Source organism: Lissotriton vulgaris, chromosome 3_2, assembly GCF_964263255.1.
Source record: "Lissotriton vulgaris chromosome 3_2, aLisVul1.2, whole genome shotgun sequence".
NCBI lineage: Eukaryota > Metazoa > Chordata > Amphibia > Caudata > Salamandridae > Lissotriton > Lissotriton vulgaris.
The window spans coordinates 111,627,280-111,646,396 of record NC_141690.1 but is presented as its reverse complement, the minus strand read 5'-3'; the positions used below and the strand labels follow the sequence as shown (position 1 = coordinate 111,646,396).

Sequence of the window (19,117 nt, the reverse complement as noted above, 5' to 3'; positions counted from 1 at the left end):
TTGTTGCCGTTTGCGATTCCTAAATTGCGAAAATGAAGGAATCGCAATTTAGAAATCGCAAATGGCAATGCATGAAAAATTCGCTTTTTTTTTGCGATTCAGTATTTTTACTTAATTGCGATTCACAATTTGCGAATCACAATTAATGAAACCCTTCCCATTGATTCCTGTGGGCCAAAAGGCCCATAGGAATGAATGGGAAGGCATTCACATTTTGCGAATTTCATTTTGCGAATCGCAAAATGTGAATGCAATGTCAAGGGTGCAGGGGGGTCCAAAGAACCCCTCCCTGCACCCCTGAAATTTAACTTTAAGATCCATTTACACACACACACATGCCCCAAGGACATGTGTGTGTGTAAATTAAAAGTTTCAAATATGACACAATAACCAATGGGGTAAAGGTTCCAGGGGCTACTAGTGCCCCCTTTGGGCACTTTCAAGATAACTGGCATTTTAAGCCACACTAGACCTGGGCTCTGAGTGCAGGGGTGTTTGCTGAGTGTACCATGGTAATCTTAGTGTCCTCCCACATCTAACAATAAACTCCTGGCTTAGGCAGTCCCTGTACCCTAAGCAAACTCAGATACAGAAATCTGTTTTCAGCTAACAGACAGTGGATATACACACATTGTTTTGGCATTCTGTTTTCCTCCTTATAAGTGTGCCCCAAATGCTACATGTAAACCCAGCAGACTTGACAGTCAGGCTGCGACGCTGTAATGTCAAAAAGAGACTCACTGCGATTGGGTCCTGATTGGCCGGAGGAGAGAACAAACAAAGGACCTTGCCCAAGTGTTGGCTAACACTTACCTGTGACACCTATCTGAAGTGTGCCCCAAGTGTCTTTTGAAAATCAAGCAGGATGTGACAGTGAAGTAGGACTTGACACTTTAATGTCAAGAGGATCCTAATGGCCTCCCCTGCATATTCTGTCAGGTTTAGATGGGTCATCGTTGCCCATTCAGAGTGATCTACTGTTTGCTCCTGGGAGCACGTTCACAACTCATTCACGCAAACTTAAATACTATTTACTGGCTGACCGATGTGGGAGAGCAAAAGTGAAGATTTCGCTTCCAGGAACTTCAGGCAGGGCAAAGTAGTTTCTAAACGTTACTTCACCATTGAATTGGCAATAAATAACTATTATAAATAGTTGCTTCATTATTGTTTTAGTTATTTACATTAACAAGATGCAGTGTTTTTATTTTTTAAATATTGCATCCTAGTGATTTCCAATGAAACAGCCAATCCTGCTACAGTAAAAAAAAAATAGCTCTGAGGGGCTACTCACTGTAAGGACATTGTGAGAAAGTCATCCTTTTGCCTCTGATAATCCCCATTTTTTGATGGATACTGGTAGTAACTGACTTCGATTGTGCCCTGGCCTCTGCCTACCAGACCCAGGGCCAGTGATCTGCTTTAAGGTATATGGTGGTTAGGTATAATTACATTTGCCAATGACAGAACCCTGTAAGTCCCTAGCATATAATAAGGCAAGTGGGATTCAACCTACCTGTAAGTCGCTAGTATATACTAAGGCAGAGAGGGCTAGAGCCCCAGTAGATTTCCTGCACTGCTGTGTTGCCTGCTGTCATTTTAAAAGCGGTACAAAAGGGGGTGGTGATGGACGGAGCATCTGAATCAATCAAACACTCACACCCAGTCAAAGGATCTGGGTTTAATCCATCACCGTTCTTTAGCCCACTCTGCCACCCCAGTTCAGACATGGCTATATGCAAATCAGTCTGACCCTGTGCCTCATGGGAACAGTCCAGCCCGAACTGCCAAGCCATGTCTTCCCTGGACCGGAAACAAGCTTCCGAGGACTGGTTTCGGCATTCCAGCCGTCTTCAGCCTGGTTTGCTTGAATCCAGTGGCAAAGTGAGCAAGGGACTAACGTCTGAGCACACCCTGTCACACTAATGGCGGCAAAAAGCGGTACAAAAGGGGGTGGTGATGGACGGAGCATCTGAATCAATCAAACACTCACACCCAGTCAAAAGATCTGGGTTTAATCCATCACCGTTCTTTAGCCCACTCTGCCACCCCAGTTCAGACATGGCTATATGCAAATCAGTCTGACCCTGTGCCTCATGGGAACAGTCCAGCCCGAATTGCCAAGCCATGTCTTCCCTGGACCGGAAACAAGCTTCCGAGGACCGGTTTCTGGCATTCCAGCCGTCTTCAGCCTGGTTTGCTTGAATCCAGTGGCAAAAGTGAGCAAGGGACTCACGTCTGAGCATACCCTGCCACACTAATGGCGGCCAAAAGCGGTACAAAAGGGGGTGGTGATGGACGGAGCATCTGAATCAATCAAACACTCACACCCAGTCAAAAGATCTGGGTTTAATCCATCACCGTTCTTTAGCCCACTCTGCCACCCCAGTTCAGACATGGCTATATGCAAATCAGTCTGACCCTGTGCCTCATGGGAACAGTCCAGCCCGAACTGCCAAGCCATGTCTTCCCTGGACCGGAAACAAGCTTCCGAGGACCGGGTTCTGGCATTCCAGCCGTCTTCAGCCTGGTTTGCTTGAATACAGTGGCAAAGTGAGCAAGGGACTCACGTCTGAGCATACCCTGCCACACTAATGGCGGCCAAAAGCGGTACAAAAGGGGGTGGTGATGGACGGAGCATCTGAATCAATCAAACACTCACACCCAGTCAAAAGATCTGGGTTTAATCCATCACCGGGAGTCATTTTAAAAGCAGCCCTGCTTTGCAGGCTGTCTTTAAACTTAAATTATATGCAAATCCAACTTTGGAATTAAACATATTTCCAAAGTAATAATCTAACTTATTTTTGTATATTTAAATCACACCTAAGGTCCCCACTAGGTGCCCCATGGGTAGGGAGCCATTTAAATATAAGAAGGTCAATATAAAAGGTGCTATATATGCCCTGGTGGGGGAACCACTGGCAATTTTGTTTTCCCCATTGTAGATAATGAGCCCCATAGGCTAACATTGGAACATGTTATTTAAGTATAATTACTGAGAAGAGAGAGACAAAAATATAATTCAAGGTATCAAAATGTTAGTTATGATAATTCCCGCAATTTGCAACTGTACATTTATAGTAACTATCACAGAAAAAAAGTTATTAAAGTTTATTTTCTGTAAGCCAAAATCCAGCCTTCCAGCTACCCTCTCCTGATTGGTTAGCCTCTGCCAGGCTAAGCCAAGCTGTGTCAATGAGATGTGAATTAGCCTGCTAGAGAGACAATGGATTTCTAGTGGGAGGAGAACTGCAACTACAGAACCTCCAGACAGGAAGAGAGTGGAGTAGCCAAACTGGTCTTGAAAGGGAGAATTACATTTTGGGAAAGCGCAGGATCACCCTCACACCCTGCAACCCCAGCCACACTGGAGCCCCTTTAATTAGGGAACAGGATTGAAGAGTTGGGTTAGGAAGTCTTAGCCACGGAAGTGGGTTGGCTTGGCCTGATCTAAGTGCCAGGGAAAGATTTTATCCATTTTGGATTTTGGAAGTATACTGCTTTCTGGAGCAAGAATATGCCACAGTTTGGAGGAAGTGGTCATACATCTGGTTTGGTACCCTGTACCCCATTTGTCAGGGGTGCCCCACTGCTTGACGCCCAGGAACCCTGCATAAATATGGAAGAGTTGCCTAGCAACTCAGATCAATTGCCTGAAACTACAAAGAAAAGAATTACTGCTCTGCTGGAAACCGGATCTGCACCCCAAAGGTCTAAACTCTGGAGGACTGCACCTGCTGCACATTCTTGGACTACAGCCCAAGGACTTTGCCTAGCTTCAAGAAGGATTAAGGAGTGGACTCTCTGCAAGCAACAGGTTACTAAGCCCACCTACATCATCTCTACCAATAAGTCCTCATCCTGGAGTGAGTCCAGTGGTCTTTTCATGTATTGGCCAGGTCAATTGGGAGAATTGTAGTCCCAACATCTCAACGACTATCTCAGAGATTCTAGACCCCTGATTTGGTGTTTTGGCCACCCTCAAGGAGTGCCCCTGGAAAAAGATCCAGAAGTTTGGTGAAGTTTGGGAACTTTTGGGGAAAAAACTCCATAAGGTGACCGACTCAACATCGAGAGTCAAGCAAGTTACCTTCATCCGCTAGCTAGCCTGGATTTAATGTTCGTCCCATTCAAAGCTCCGGAGCTCCAGACTTCCAGGATTTAATCAGGGCCCTACAGAAAATCAAGCCAGCAACGTTGACGCAAATCCGGCCTGAAGAGGAGCCTTGCTCGACTTCGAGAGAAAAAGCTCCTGAAAAAATACATAGGGCTCCATTGCGATGCAGTCGGAACTGGCTTTGACAGTGGATGGGAGCCTTTCCAACCGCTTTGTAATATGTGCTCGGATTCCTTTCAGACCACCTCTTTACCATGGAGGCAGTCAGAAAGGAATCTGATCAGTTATTCCGACTGGCTTCTGATGGGCAGTCGGAATGTGGCCAGTAATCCCAAGGGCTTCTCTTTCTGCCTGAGGGATTACGATGTCGGGTTTCGGCAGCCTTTCCGTTCCGGCCATTCCTATACAGAAAGGTTGTCGGAACTCGACTTTGGGAGCCCTCAGCAGGGCCCCCTTTGGTGCACAGCCTCTGGTTGGAGGCTGAGGTGCCACCTATTGACCCCTGCACCCCGCAGCAGGCACCTTGAGGTGCCTGCCCCTGGGTGCAAGCTTTAACTGCACCTCCTATTTTACAATGGGAGCATGCATTCCGCTCCCATTGTAAAGTGTAGGAATGCTACAGTGTTTATTGTGTCTTAGTTATTTAATGTATTGTTGTTTTTAGAAGCTTTGCACTACTAAAAAAGGTGAAACCCCTCTGAATATTCAATTGTAGGTCTGGGAGAAAAGGGGGACAACAGAAACCAAAACAACTCTTAAAACCTCCCACCTTACGTATATTTCTTTCTTTTAGGGCAAAATCAGCTCCAGTGGGTTATTAACATTCAATCTGAGACATGATGTATGCAACGTGCTACTTTATCAAAACATTTTTATTTATTTATTAACACGATTTATTTAATTGTTGTATCAAAAAAGTTAAAAGCTATACATTATTTCCATAATTTCTTCAATTTTTCCTTTTTTTACATATATGTTATTCATTTCATAGGTAGGCAAATTTCATAAAAAATGTTATACAAAAAATTGGATTTTCCCTGTCCACCCTCACACTCATATTAACCTTTCGCATCCACACTCATACTTGTTCGTACCATCCACACTATCAAACCCACCCATGAACACATGCATATGATGGTCATACAGGGGACAAAGATGTTTAAGTCTCCGTGTTGTGGGTGGGTGCATGCAAAGGCAGATCAACGCACGTTTCGGTGGTATTAGCCAAGTTATGATCACCTACTTCAGGAACATCAAGGTTTACACATTTTAGGCGAGTGGTTGGGGTTTTAGAGAATTTCATTAAGGAACCACTGCTCGATGGATCACTAGAGCTGAGGTAACATCAGTATTGTATTGGGCCCCTCTTCTAGGCTAAAATGCATAAGTCTCTATTTTGCACTGATGTCAGTGAAGTACCACTGTACTGTCTCGAGTATTATTCACAGGGTTGTTCTATATGTCACTCCCCACTTAATACAAAGTATCATCAAAGCCTCTTTATATATTTCCGACTGTGACAGTCGATGTTAGGTCATATTGACTTTGACATGTTCTTGATATGAATGTTTAAATGGTGTGCACAGGAATATAGAAAATGTCCAGGAATTTGCTCTGAGAGTATCCAAAATTTTGGATATTCCCAAAGCAAATTCCTTGACCTTTTCTATATTCCTGCGCACACCATTTAAACATTGCTTCATGATCTGGATAACAGTGGCACCACAGGGCAGTTGGTGTCTGGATTTGTAGTGCGGGACACTTACTCAACAAAAAAACTGATATAGAGATGCAGGAAGGGTAGTCCACCGTCCGGTGTGTTTCTCTTGATGTTCTTCATATGAGTTGATGCGATCACAGGGTTTATCCTTTTGTGGATGGGCTAGCGTAGGATCCACTGTAAGTGAGTCGGTGGTATCCCCACCTTTAAATAAAATAGATGAATCACAATCCCTGAGCTGTTTTTAGTTGTGGATGGAGGAGTGGATGCAGGGATACAGCAATTCCAAACAGGGGCCAATACAGTTGACACTTCCTGATTCTGTCAGTGCACAAAACTGCCATTAAAGCTGTAAAAAATATTAATAATTGATTACTACAATGTTAGCAATATGAGCCATATTGTAACTACTGTTCTTCAAACCTAGTACAATTCACTATTTTGACAGAACTTAGGCGGCGTAAACGATCTCGGTCGGAAAGCCTCCGACTTTAGGCTGAAAGCTTTCCGACCGTGGTCATCGGTTTCACTTCCGACTGCTTAATTACAATTTAGGTGATTTGAAGTGAAACCGGCAGGTCATTCTGGCTGACTTCTGACGGGCTCAAGGAACCAGTCGGCCAGTTGGAACAAGCACGTAATCCATATGGACAGTGTTTTACGCCGCTGGATTACAATGCTCAGTTTCGGCAGGCTTTCCATGTCGGGCTTTCCGACATGGAAAGCTTGTCAGAAAGCAAGTTTGGGAGCCTAGCAGAGCCCCTCAAGCAACGGCCTATGGTTGGTGGCCCTGTTGATCCCTGCAACACAACCTCCCATTTCCCTATGGTATCTTGTGCAACGGCCGGTTTCTGGCCATAGCACATGCTTCCATAGGGAAATGTGAGTATGCAACCACACCATGTTTGGTCATATCGTAATTAGGGAGTCGGGACCGGAGGTCGGTCAGTCCCGTTCCCGCAACAGTGTTGGGCAGACGCAGTTTCACCTGACATCGTAATAAGCCCCTTAGTGTATGACTGCGGAAAAGAAACAGATTACGCAGTGATTTAAGAACCCTACTGTTAGAAAAATGCAGTAAGGAATTTGATCAGAAGGAGATATGGAAAACATGCACAGCCACAACATCACAAGGATGCTGAGCAAGTTTCAAAGCAATAAGTCTAATTGAAGTTACATTCCTGGACCTAATACACTATCACTAATCATAACGCTACATGGTCAAATCCCCCTCCTTGCAACAATTATGCGTCACAAGAAGCACTCAAAGATGTGTTAGTGTAAGGATAGAATATTTATGATTCCAACAAATCAAAGAATTCCTGGAATACACAACAAAATACTGTGATCATGCCCAGTAATGTTTTTTCTGAAACTTATTTACAGAAAATGTGCCTTTGTCTTCAAACTGAGGGCCCGATTCCGAGTTTGGTGCAGCGGCGCTAGCTCAACCCCGGCTCCACTGTGTCAAATCTGCGCAAGAACCGCCGGCCGTATTCCGAGTTGTAAAAGTGCAACTCATTATAAGGTAGACGATCCTTTGGCCTTTCCAATGGGAACCACCAAAATGTTCTGTGTCATGCTGGAACTAGGGGGAATACAGATAGGGGGCATATGTTGTGTCCCCCTGAGTATATCCCCATGTCGTGGGGACATGGGGGCCCTGTAGGGCCATCTTTGATCCTGCCCTGCCAGCCTTTTCATGGCGGAGCTCTGCTTTGAAAAGGCTGGTGATCCAGGAACTCAAAATATGCTGAGCGGGACTGTACCAGTCCCTGCTCAACATAATGCATTGTGGTGCTCCTGCGCGGTCCACCGCCGCTACAACTGACAAAATCGTAATCAGTAAAACAATGACTGCCACTAGTGCGCCGCCGTGAGTTTATATTTCAAATAGAAAATGATTTGATCTAGAGCAATTCGTATTTACAGTGACAGCATATATTGTTAAATTATAATACATTAACATTTACACAGTAACGTACTTACAGATTAGAGGGCCCTGGAAGTAGTATTTTGATGGCAAGTTATGCTTCTTTAGTTTTAGCATACAGTGCATAAACGATGTTTTTTTCATTATACATGTGTTTTTATGTTTACTGGCTAAAATGTGAATGTGTGTGCTGCCAAATGAAGTTCTAGAAACTTTTGCATCTTCAGTATCAAAACTAATTCACAGACATGTAATATTTTGTTACAGAATTGAATTATCAATCGTGCCCATCAAAAGATGAATGTGAAAGCAATCCAGTTTCTGTTTTCTGGAAAACAGCATCTGAGCATGTAAGTGGGACGCTGAGTGGGGCTGGTGATTTTGTAGCGCTGCCCAAACAATATTGAATAAAACGAAGTGATTATAAATGATCTTTCTCCCATTTTCCTTTTCTTCTTTTTTTTGTGTTGCAGATTTTAATATTTCAATTTATCTTAAAGTCATACGCTATTGAGAAAAATAGTAGCAAAAACATATGAAACTGTTTTTAAGTACCCTTGTACTGTGGTGTTTATTTGTTTAAGATTGAGTGTACAGTTTGCTGAAAGAAACTGAGGCCCTAAGTTTGTGGGATATCAGTGTGAGACTGTTCCCGTAAGCAGTACACTGAATAGTAATATATAGGTTCAGTGACTCTACCTTGTCAATCGTAAAAGTAATGACTGGACAGGGACATTTAGTTTTATCTGCGTAACACATTTAGCTGTAAATTTTAAATAAAAACACTAATTAGACATTAAACAAATACATCAAACAAAACATAACATTACTCCATATATAAATAGATAGGTCATGTGAACAAGCCTCTCCGGAGGTGAAACGTTATGGCGGGTTGCAACAAATAAAAATATCCAGCACTTATCTTTGGTGGTCCGTGTCTGCGTTGTTACGGTGTGAGCTGCAATTACCTTCGCCGTTACTGTGGAGTTCTCAAGATATATATATATGTATATCTATATATGTATCTATATATATCTATATTACCTCCTGGCGGTCGCCAGTAGTTAGTTATAGTTAGGACCTACTTTCCATAGGAAGTCCACAACATTCTATTTGGAATAACTTTGGCGCTGGTGGACGAATCTTCGTGAAATTCTCCAAGAAAATGGCCTGCTCTGCTCCGCTCCTTCCCTGAAAGTTTGGGGTGATTCGTGAAGTGGGGGCCGAGAAAAATGGGGGGTCCCCAAACATGTTTTCCCCATGCAATTTTCTATAGGGACCTTTAGCCAGGGCTACAGCCCAAACGGCTGAACGGAATTACACCAAATTTGGCAGAGAGGTAGAGTTCGGTTCGCAGATTGTGCTTTTTGTTAAATGGTGTAAATCCGTTCAGTAGTTCCTGAGAAAATCAAAAGTAAAATCATAGTGATATCTAGAGACTTTGGGGTCGATTAGGATGGCGGACGGAAACGTGTTCCGTCCGCCATGGTCGCGGTAAAATTACTCCCGACCGCTCCGCGGATAATCCGCGGTAGCAATTAGGATATAACTGACAGCAAACACCTAGCGCGGCGGACGTACCATATCAAACACCGTCTGCGGTGGACGGATAACATGAAAGACCGCCACATAAATTCCCACCGCCGTGGACGCAAACACAGCGGAAACAGGGCCAACCGCCGCACGATTAGGATAACCCCGCAACCCCAAAGGGACTCACCAACTCCCACGACCGCCGCGGAATGATTGGAAAACGGAGCATGACTGCGATAGGACCAAACGGACATCACCCCTGCCGTCAAACCGATTCCAAAATGGCGGACGGAAGTAAATTCAATACACACAAAGCAGGACACCCACCCACCCGAAACACCCACCAACAACAACTACATGCCCCAAGGCCCCCCTCCCAACACAAACAAGAGCACCCAAGTCACCACACCCACAGAACACCTGACTTCCAAAAACCATTGGGACACAACAACCACACAGAGTATAAAAGGAACCCCTCCCACCACCACAATCCATTGCATCATAGCACACCTGTAAGAAAGAGGCAGAATACCACAAACAGCAGACACACACACACATAGAACCTGCAAACCAGCACAACCACCACACAAACCTCCACAACACCATCCCTACATACCACACACTTGCACACCCCACCCCACACCACCCACACCTTGCACAACACACACCATGGCACCCAAGAAAAACCCCAAGTTCACAGACACTGAGTTGAAGGTCATGGTGGATGAAATCATCCGTGTGGAACCACATCTATTCGGCAACCTAGTCCAGCAGACCACCTTGGCAACCAAAAACAACATGTGGGACAGGATAGTGACCAGAGTCAATGCTTCAAGGACCGTGCCATGCACCAAACACGAGATCCAGAGGCGGTGGCACGACCTCAAGGCAAGGGTGAAAGGCATCAGGGCCAAGAACCACCTGCGGGCACACCACACTGGTGGCGGCACTCCCCCGGAGCCCATACCATTTACAGAATGGGAGGAGAAGGTGCTGGGCATACTGTACCCAGAGAGCCTTGAAGGAATAGAAGAGGGACAGGAGGCTGGTAAGCACAAACTAATGACCACTATCACACAGCACTACAACTCCCAACAGGCCCCCATGTTCACAGGGAGGGTGGGGCAGGGTGTGGGTCCAGCACTACAACTCCCAACAGGCCCCCATGTTCACAGGGAGGGTGGGGCAGGGTGGGGGGGGTTGGTCCAGCACTACGACTCCCAACAGGCCCCCATGTTCACAGGGAGTGTGGGGGTGGGTGGAGGGGTAGGTCCAGCACTATGACTCCCAACAGGCCCCCATGTTCACAGGGAAGGTGGGGCAGGGTGTGGGTCCAGCACTACAACTCCCAACAGACCCCCATGTACACAGGGAGGGTGGAGCAGGGTGTGGGTCCAGCACTACAACTCCCAACAGGCCACCATGTCCCCGCCCACAGCAATATGTAGTCCGCCTACCATGTGCAGACCACTGCATCTCCCTCTGCAAACTCATATGTTAGTAGCCTTCTTCACAGGGGCACCATCCAATAGCAGGATAGGCCCACACATATCAAAGTATTGTCTCCCCACCACCATAATCCCCAGTACTGTGGAACACACCAATTTGATGACACCAACAACCATGTCCTCATGCCCTACAAAATAGAAATGTCACAACAACAAACCTGTCATGTCCACAGCATTGATTTCCATAATCTTGTCCCTCAGGTGACCGTGAACTGACAGGAGAAACCAGCAGCTGCCAGCACCAGTAGCCCACCTCACAGCATGGACTCTCAGGTGATGATCCGGTGGACACCTCGGGTGCGGAGGACGATGCCGGCCCAACTACACTCCAAGGGCCATCAGGCTCACAGGACAACCCTGCCTCCACCGCCATCAACACTGGACCAACAGCAACTACTGCCACTGTGACCTGTGCAGCTACCACCACCACCACCACCACTCCTGCCATGGATATCCTGCCTGAGCCATCGGACGATGATGGACCATCTACATCACAGGCTAGCAGGCAGAGTGGACGGGTGAGGACACAGGTGACGGCCCAGGTCACTAACAGGAGTGCAGCTGCAAGGCGAGGCCGTGAACAACACCCAGCCCATCCTGGGACAGAGACACCCAAGCCATTGCCAGAGTGGAAGCCTCCTACGTGCGGCTGCAGGCACAGTCCGATCGTGCCCACCAAGACTCCATAGACACCTGCCAGCAGTTGCGGTCAGTGGACACCCGTTTGGGACAAATAGTTGAGGTCATGGGGCAGCAAACAGCTCTTTGGAGGGAGTGGTTATCCCGCACCACACCACCTCCCCCTCCCCCAAGTCGCCAGCGGGATAGGGCACCAAGCCCACCTCCCCCTCCCCCAAGTGGCCAGCGGGATAGGGCACCAACACCCCCCCCTCCCCCAAGAGGACAGCGGTACAGGTCACCAACACCACCACCACCATCACCTGAGGCTGCTGACAGAGAGGTCGGCCCACAACAACCTGCCCCCACAGCTGACACCGCTCCAGCTCCAAGACGGAGGGGTCGTCCGAGGCTGGATACAGCTCACAGCATTGGCAATGCACCAACCACCCGCTCAAAGAGGGGCCGCCACTGACTTCACCCTTCCTTGAGTTTGGCATTCACTCTGCGAACTATCCTGCACCACAATGCCAAGCATTGGCACACGTCTGTTGGACTAGGTGTACATCACACAATGTGGTGTTCCCACTGTGTTTTCATCTGATCAGACCTTCAACTCTCACTTCCCCACCAACACCTATTTGTAAATATGCACTAACAGTAATCCACACCCTGTAAATAAACACCACGTAAACACTCAATGCTGGGTGACCTCCATCTTTCATTCAAAGGTTCGTCTTAGTACTTGTCATTACCAGGTGCAGGTATCAATGTACTTGACAATCATGTCTCTGTGGGAGTGACCTAGGGAAAATGAGACAACAACAAGCACAGGTCAGGAAACAGATTCACAACCATCACACCACAACATACAGCAACATCCCACAAACCACACTCGTCTCAAATTAAGCGGATCACAGGACACACATCAGAGAGCATTTGACGTACACCATCTCCCACACCCATTTGCAAACAGAACATACCAGAAAAGCCACCATCCACACACCACAACCACACATCACCAGCTAACATACATCACACTTCGAACACCAGCACAAGAGGTAGTTACTCACATTTAACTAAAGTAGCGAGCAATGAGCTGACGCCTCTGGTCCACACCTTCTTCCTCCCCACTATCCTCATCATTGGACATGGGTGGTATGGGAGGCGGAGCAACCTGTTGGTCTGCAGGGTCCATGATCAGTGCAATGTTGTTGCCTAAGGCCAGGACAACCACGATTTTGCATACTTTTCCGGGTGAGTATGGCAGGGCCCCTGCGGTTTTATCAAGGCAGTGAGACCTAGATTTCAGCAGTCCAAACGTACGTTCCACCACCCTACGTGTCCTCCCATGGACATCATTGTAGCGCATTTCTCCTGGGGTAGTTGGATTCCTTAGGGGGATCAGCAGCCATGGTCGGTTTCGGTACACAAAGTCGCCTAGGTGGGGGGATGACAGACACACTCATCATTACCAGGATTGGTGTTAATAGCATGTCACACATACAACACAGTAGTCATCACAGCACAATCACCTACAAGCCACTCACGTTCTTGACGCAAATTAGCCATCAGTTGGGGGACAATGCTGCTCCGCAGGATGTGGGAGTCATGTGCGGACCCTGGAAACCTTGCACACACATGTGAGATGATATTGTCAGCCAGGCACACCACTTTCACATTAATAGGGTGGTAGTGCTTCCGATTACGATAGACGGCTTCACGTGCCTGGGGTGGAATCAGACCAATATATCTACCATCAATGGCACCCACTACGTGTGGGATCTGGGCCAGGGCATAGAAGTCACCCTTCACTGCAGGCAGCTCTGCCGGACGTGGGAAATGGATGTAATCATCTTTGTAAGACATCATGGCATCCAGCACATCCCGCAGTACCATGCTGAACATGGATTGGGACATCCCCCCGGCAAAGTCCAACTGTGTACTGGAAAGTGCCAGTTGCAAAGAAGTGAAGTGCCGCCATCACCTTTGCTGTGGGTGTAATTGATCCTGGATATGTCCTGCGTGGCTGAAGATGAGGTGACAATTGGCCTACAAGGTCCTGCAACCTCCTTCTGTCCAGCCGGAATTTGCGGATCACCTCCTCGTCAACCATGGCCTCCAGCACAGTGTATGGTCGATGCACATTTGGAGCCCTCCTGTGTGGGAGTAGATGGGAGCAGATGTCAATTCACCAACAACGCACATCTGGGCCACACCATCACATCTTGATCAACACAATACAAATTATACATGTACCAAACACTGATTCTATGTGTGACGTGACCAAAATATAAGGCACTGCAGCTGACTACACACACAATGTACATCCTGAAACAACATCCGTTGTGCTAAAATGTCGAGGGTCACTTGCAGACATGTTGAAAGGACTGCCAACATAACATGACAGATTGCCCAAGTGTGGAGAAGCGTCGACACAGACACACCATGACGTGCACACACAACACGGACATGGACCACACCCTCATTGGCATCATGCACCCATTAAACCACCTACAATGCTCTGCATCCCCACATGACAGGCATGGGCATACAACAAGCGACACACATAAGCATACCCAGTAGGCATGTATACCATCATCAATGCAACTTGCACACACAAACCACACACTCACGACAGCTTCTGGATGTGGGTACACAGCCGTGATGTACTGTGTAGATGTGTACCAATAAAAACGTGTGAACCCAAAAACAAGACGTATACACATAGCCATGCACATGTGACGCAACTTGGGCTCACATCACGGGCCTATGTTCAACACTGGCTAGGTCAACAGCATGGCCACACATGACAACAATGGACATAACTGATACACGTGTACACGTGCCATTGACATGATATAATGAATACTGTCGATTTCCGGACATGTCCTGACACACATGTACTAGGATGAACATAACATGTGTGTGGAGACATGCATTGTGTGGACACACGACATCCGGGTACGCTTTACCCCAACACATGAGTTGATACTTGACAGTGCAATAGTGCTTTACATTTGCTGAGTTGGCAAGGACCATCACGGTCACACCCTGCAAACAGCATGTGCGCAATACCAAGACGGTGCATCATTTGAAATCATCACTCACTGGCATCGCAATGGCGGAGCACACATTCCGCGTGGGCGGGGCAGGCTAACACATACATTTGAATGGACAACTAGAAATGCCAGTTGTTATCCCCCCTTACAGTCAGATAGCAGCACCCACCGCAGACAGACTGGCCTGGCCGCACACCCACTGCCGGGTGCAGGTGGTGGGTGACCGCCGGGTGCCGGCGGTGGCTGACCGCCGGGTGCGGGCGGTGGTGAACCGCCATGTGTACAGATATCAGCCTGGCATGGTTGCCCCTGGCCGCTCACACACGGGCCGGGTGCAGGCGGTGGGTGACCACCGGGTGCGGGCGGTGGTGAACCACCATGTGTACAGATATCAGCCTGGCATGGTTGCCCCTGGCCGCTCACACACCGCCGGGTGCAGGCGGTGGGTGACTGCCGGGTGCAGGCGGTGGGTGACCGCTGGGTGCAGGCGGTGGGTGAACGCCGGGTGCAGGTGGTGGGTGACCGCTGGGTGCAGGTGGTGGGTGACCGCCGGGTGCAGGCGGTGGGTGACTGCCGGGTGCGGGCGGTGGTGAACCGCCATGTGTACAGATATCAGCCTGGCATGGTTGCCCCTGGCCGCTCACACACCGCCGTGTGCAGGCTTTGGGTGACCGCTGGGTGCGGGCGGTGGTGAACCGCCATGTGTACAGATATCAGCCTGCCATGGTTGCCCCTGGCCGCTCACACACTGCCGGGTGCAGGCGGTGGGTGACTGCCGGGTGCAGGCGGTGGTTGAACGCCGGCTGCAGGCGGTGGGTGACCTCTGGGTGCAGGCGGTGTGTGAGCGGCCAGGGGCAACCATGCCAGGCAGATATCTATACACATGGCGGTTCACCATCGCCCGCACCCGGCGGTCAGCCACTGCCTGCACCCAGCGGTCGGTGAGCGGCCAGGCCCGGCGGTGTGCGGTGGGCGCTGCAATGTGACTGTGAGGGGGGGTTCCAACTGCCATTCCCACTTGCACATTCAAATGTATGTGTTAGCCTGCCCCGCCCCCGCGGAATGCGTGCCCCGCCATTGCGACGCCAGTGAGTGCTTAAATTCAAATGATGCACCATCGCGGTATCGCACACATGCAGTTGCCGGTGTGTGTCCGTGACGGTCCTTTGCTATGTAGCCAATGGAAACAGGTTACGCGGGGCGCGTAAGCGATTTCAAAAAATAGCGGAAGCCGTGCATCGCCACAGCAGAGCCAGTCATTGGCCCTTTTTGAAAGAGGCAGCCCGGGAAAACCAATTGCAGCAGACGTGTGCCACTGATATCAGCTCAGGGCCCTATAAATGTGAGAGTCTCTGCAGCACACATCCACTGCTTCCAGCCACTGCTGCCTGCACCCATCACCTCTACCTGCTGCTGCTGACCAGTCCACCAACTGACACCCAGCTGATCCTCTCCCTCACCAACGACCCCACCACCGCCAGAGCCAACCTACACAAAGGGATGAAAGACGTCGCCGACTGGATGAGGAACAGCCGCCTTAAACTGAACTCAGACAAGACGGAAGTCCTCATCCTGGGATCATCACCCTTCGCCTGGGATGACTCCTGGTGGCCCCCTTCCCTGGGCACCGCTCCCAAACCTACGGACCACGCACGCAACCTGGGCTTCATCCTGGACTCCTCCCTGTCGATGACCAGACAAGTCAACGCCGTCTCATCTTCGTGCTTCAACACCCTGCGCATGCTCCGCAAGATCTTCAGATGGATCCCCACAGAAACCAGAAAGACTGTCACCCAGGCACTCGTCACCAGCCGACTGGACTACGGGAACACCCTCTACGCCGGAACCACAGCCAAACTTCAGAAAAGACTCCAACGCATCCAGAACGCCTCCGCACGACTCATTCTGGACATCCCCGACACTGCCACATCACCGGACACCTGAGAGACCTGCACTGGCTCCCCGTCAGCAAGAGAATCACTTTCAGACTCCTCACCCATGTACACAAGGCTCTCCACGACCTGGACCCCAAGTACCTCAACGACCGCATGACCTTCTACACGCCCACCCGCCAGCTACGATCGACCAGCCACGCCCTTTCACACCGTACCACGCATCCGCAGAGCCACCGCCGGAGTAAGATCCTTCTCCTACCTGGCAGCCAAGACTTGGAACTCCCTCCCCACCCACCTTCGATGAACCCAAGACCATCTCTCCTTCAGGAAGCAGCTCAAGACCTGGCTGTTCGAGCAGTAACATACCCCTCTCCCCCAGCGCCTTGAGACCCTCCTGGGTGAGTAGCGCACTTTACAAATGCCGTGATTGATTGATTGATTGATTGCCTGAAACCATCACCTCTACCTGCTGCTGCTGACCAGTCCGCCAACTGCTGCCTGAAACCATCACCTCTACCTGCTGCTGCTGACCAGTCCGCCAACTGCTGCCTGCACCCATCACCTCTACCTGCTGCTGCTGACCAATCCTCCAACTGCTGATGTTGTGCCACAGTCAGGGACCCTGCCATGTTGAGAGTGTGAGAGATCCGGTCTCGTCCCTTCACCACAGCGGAGCTCGATGTCCTTGTGGACGGTGTGCTCCGCCACTATGACCGGCTCTACGGTGACCCCGGACAGGTGGTAAGTGCAATGGGGGATATGTTGGTGTGCATGAGGTGGTCACTGACTCCTGGCTTCTGCAATCTTGGCGGTGTGCTGTGTGAACTTCACATGTGCTGTGCAGTGCATGGCTGCTGCAGGATACGTGTTGCTCCTATCTGTGTGGCTGTCCATATGTCCACTGACTTTCCCATTTTTTCTCCCATCATGGTAGGTCAAGCTGCACCTTCGCAAGGCCGTGTGGAGGACCATAGCACGTGATGTACGGGCAGTGGTGGTGTGCAATAGGCGACACACACACTGCCACAAGCGCTGGGACGACATCTCCAGGCTCAGCAAGAATGTGGCGGAGATGACACTGGGGCAGATTTCACATACATCCAGGCTTACACGATGCACCATGACCCCTCTGATGCTCCGTATCATTGCAGTGACGCATCCTGACCTGTATGCCCGTTTGAGAGGGGATCAGCAGCAAACTAGCGGTAAGCACACTGAATGTGTCTTTGACTTGTGAGTGCATGCATGTATTGATGCCAGACGCAGTAGTGACATCCGTGGTGTGTATGTGGTGCTGCAATAGCATGTTGGCGCCATTGTCGGAGTGTGCGTTGGCACACATGTCAGCCAGGTTGACACACCAGTTGCATTGTAGTGCAGGGTCACAGGACATGCCCTTGAGGTCTGTGTTCTCATGGCGACACATGTGTGGTGGTCGGCATGCACTTGCCCTGCTAGTTAGAAGTACATGTTTCACAGGCACCCCCGGTTCTTTGACATGAAGATGTATGGTAGGGGTGGTCATTGGGCCGGATGGGGTCTACATGTTGCTCAGCAGTCAAGGTGTTTTGTGTTTTGAAATTTTCAGTACGTGAGTGTGGCACTTACGTATACCTCTTTTCTCTCTTTCAGCTTTGGCCGAGGGCACTGACCCACAAACGACAGAGCTCAGTGGTGGCAATGCATCAGAATCCGGAAACACACACACGCAGACTGAGACTGAAGAGAGCAGCCCCGGAGAAGGGGACAGGACTGTCCCTGAGGACTCACATGTGGAGACTCCATCGTCCTCATCTTCAGACGGTGTTGGTGAGTCAGCACTGTTGGTAGACACAGGGAGTGGGCAGTCTACACTTCAGTCGGTACACAGCATACAGGGCCAACACTGCCACCAACTGCAACAAGTACTGCTCGTGCTTGCCAGCGTAAGGGGAGCAGAGTGGCCTTCGGTGCAGGCACCGCTGCCCCTGCCCCTGTGACACAAAATGCCCTTTGTGCTGAGGCGGTTGATCTGCTGCGACAGCTGTGTGTAGGGCAGACTAACATGATCAATGCATTCCTAGACCACAATAGGAAGTTGGGGCAGGTGGTAGCATTCATGGAGGGGATGCATGGCGATGTTGCTGGTCTACACAAAACAGTTCAGTCATTAACCAGTGCAGTGTCTGCAGCCATTCAAAATTCGCAGGCACAACCTTCTACTTCAGTTCCCCAATCCACACCACTTGATGTGTCAGCGGAGAGTGACAATTCTGAGCAGGGCGCATTTTCGGGATATTGCTCGAGAAGCAGCCACAGGCAGCAAGGCAGGGCACGGAGGGCCCAGACACCATCCCCTAGGACAGGGAAATCTTTCACAGACCACGACATCAGCTACCCTGGAGTTGACACACAGGATGATCAAGGGGTGTTGGGTGACAGGGACTCAGATGTAACATGTAGCAAGGGCACCTCCCAGGGCCAGGGACACTCCCAAGGACAAGGACACTGCAAAGGAAAGGGCACCTCCCAGGGCCAGGGACACTCCCAAGGACAAGGACACTGCAAATGAAAGGGCACCTCCCAAGGCCAGGGACACACCCAAGGACAAGGACACTGCAAAGGAAAGGGCACCTCCCAAGGCCAGGGACACAACCATGGACAAGGACACTGCAAAGGAAAGGGCACCTCCCAAGGCCAGGGACACACCCAAGGACAAGGACACTGCAAAGGAAAGGGCACCTCCCAA

General features: G+C 49.5%; 1 protein-coding gene across 3 annotated transcripts in view; it reads left to right on the top strand.

Annotated features, from left to right (window-relative positions):
• LOC147725392 (ADP-ribosyl cyclase/cyclic ADP-ribose hydrolase 1-like) overlaps window positions 1-19,117 on the top strand; it is a 355,077-nt gene that overhangs the window by 171,180 nt on the left and 164,780 nt on the right. For all 3 annotated transcript variants that reach the window (XM_086964520.1, XM_086964519.1, XM_086964521.1), the window contains one exon: window positions 8,041-8,123. In XM_086964520.1, coding sequence (XP_086820646.1) covers window positions 8,041-8,123 — 83 coding nt within the window. The remainder of the gene's footprint in view (window positions 1-8,040; window positions 8,124-19,117) is intronic.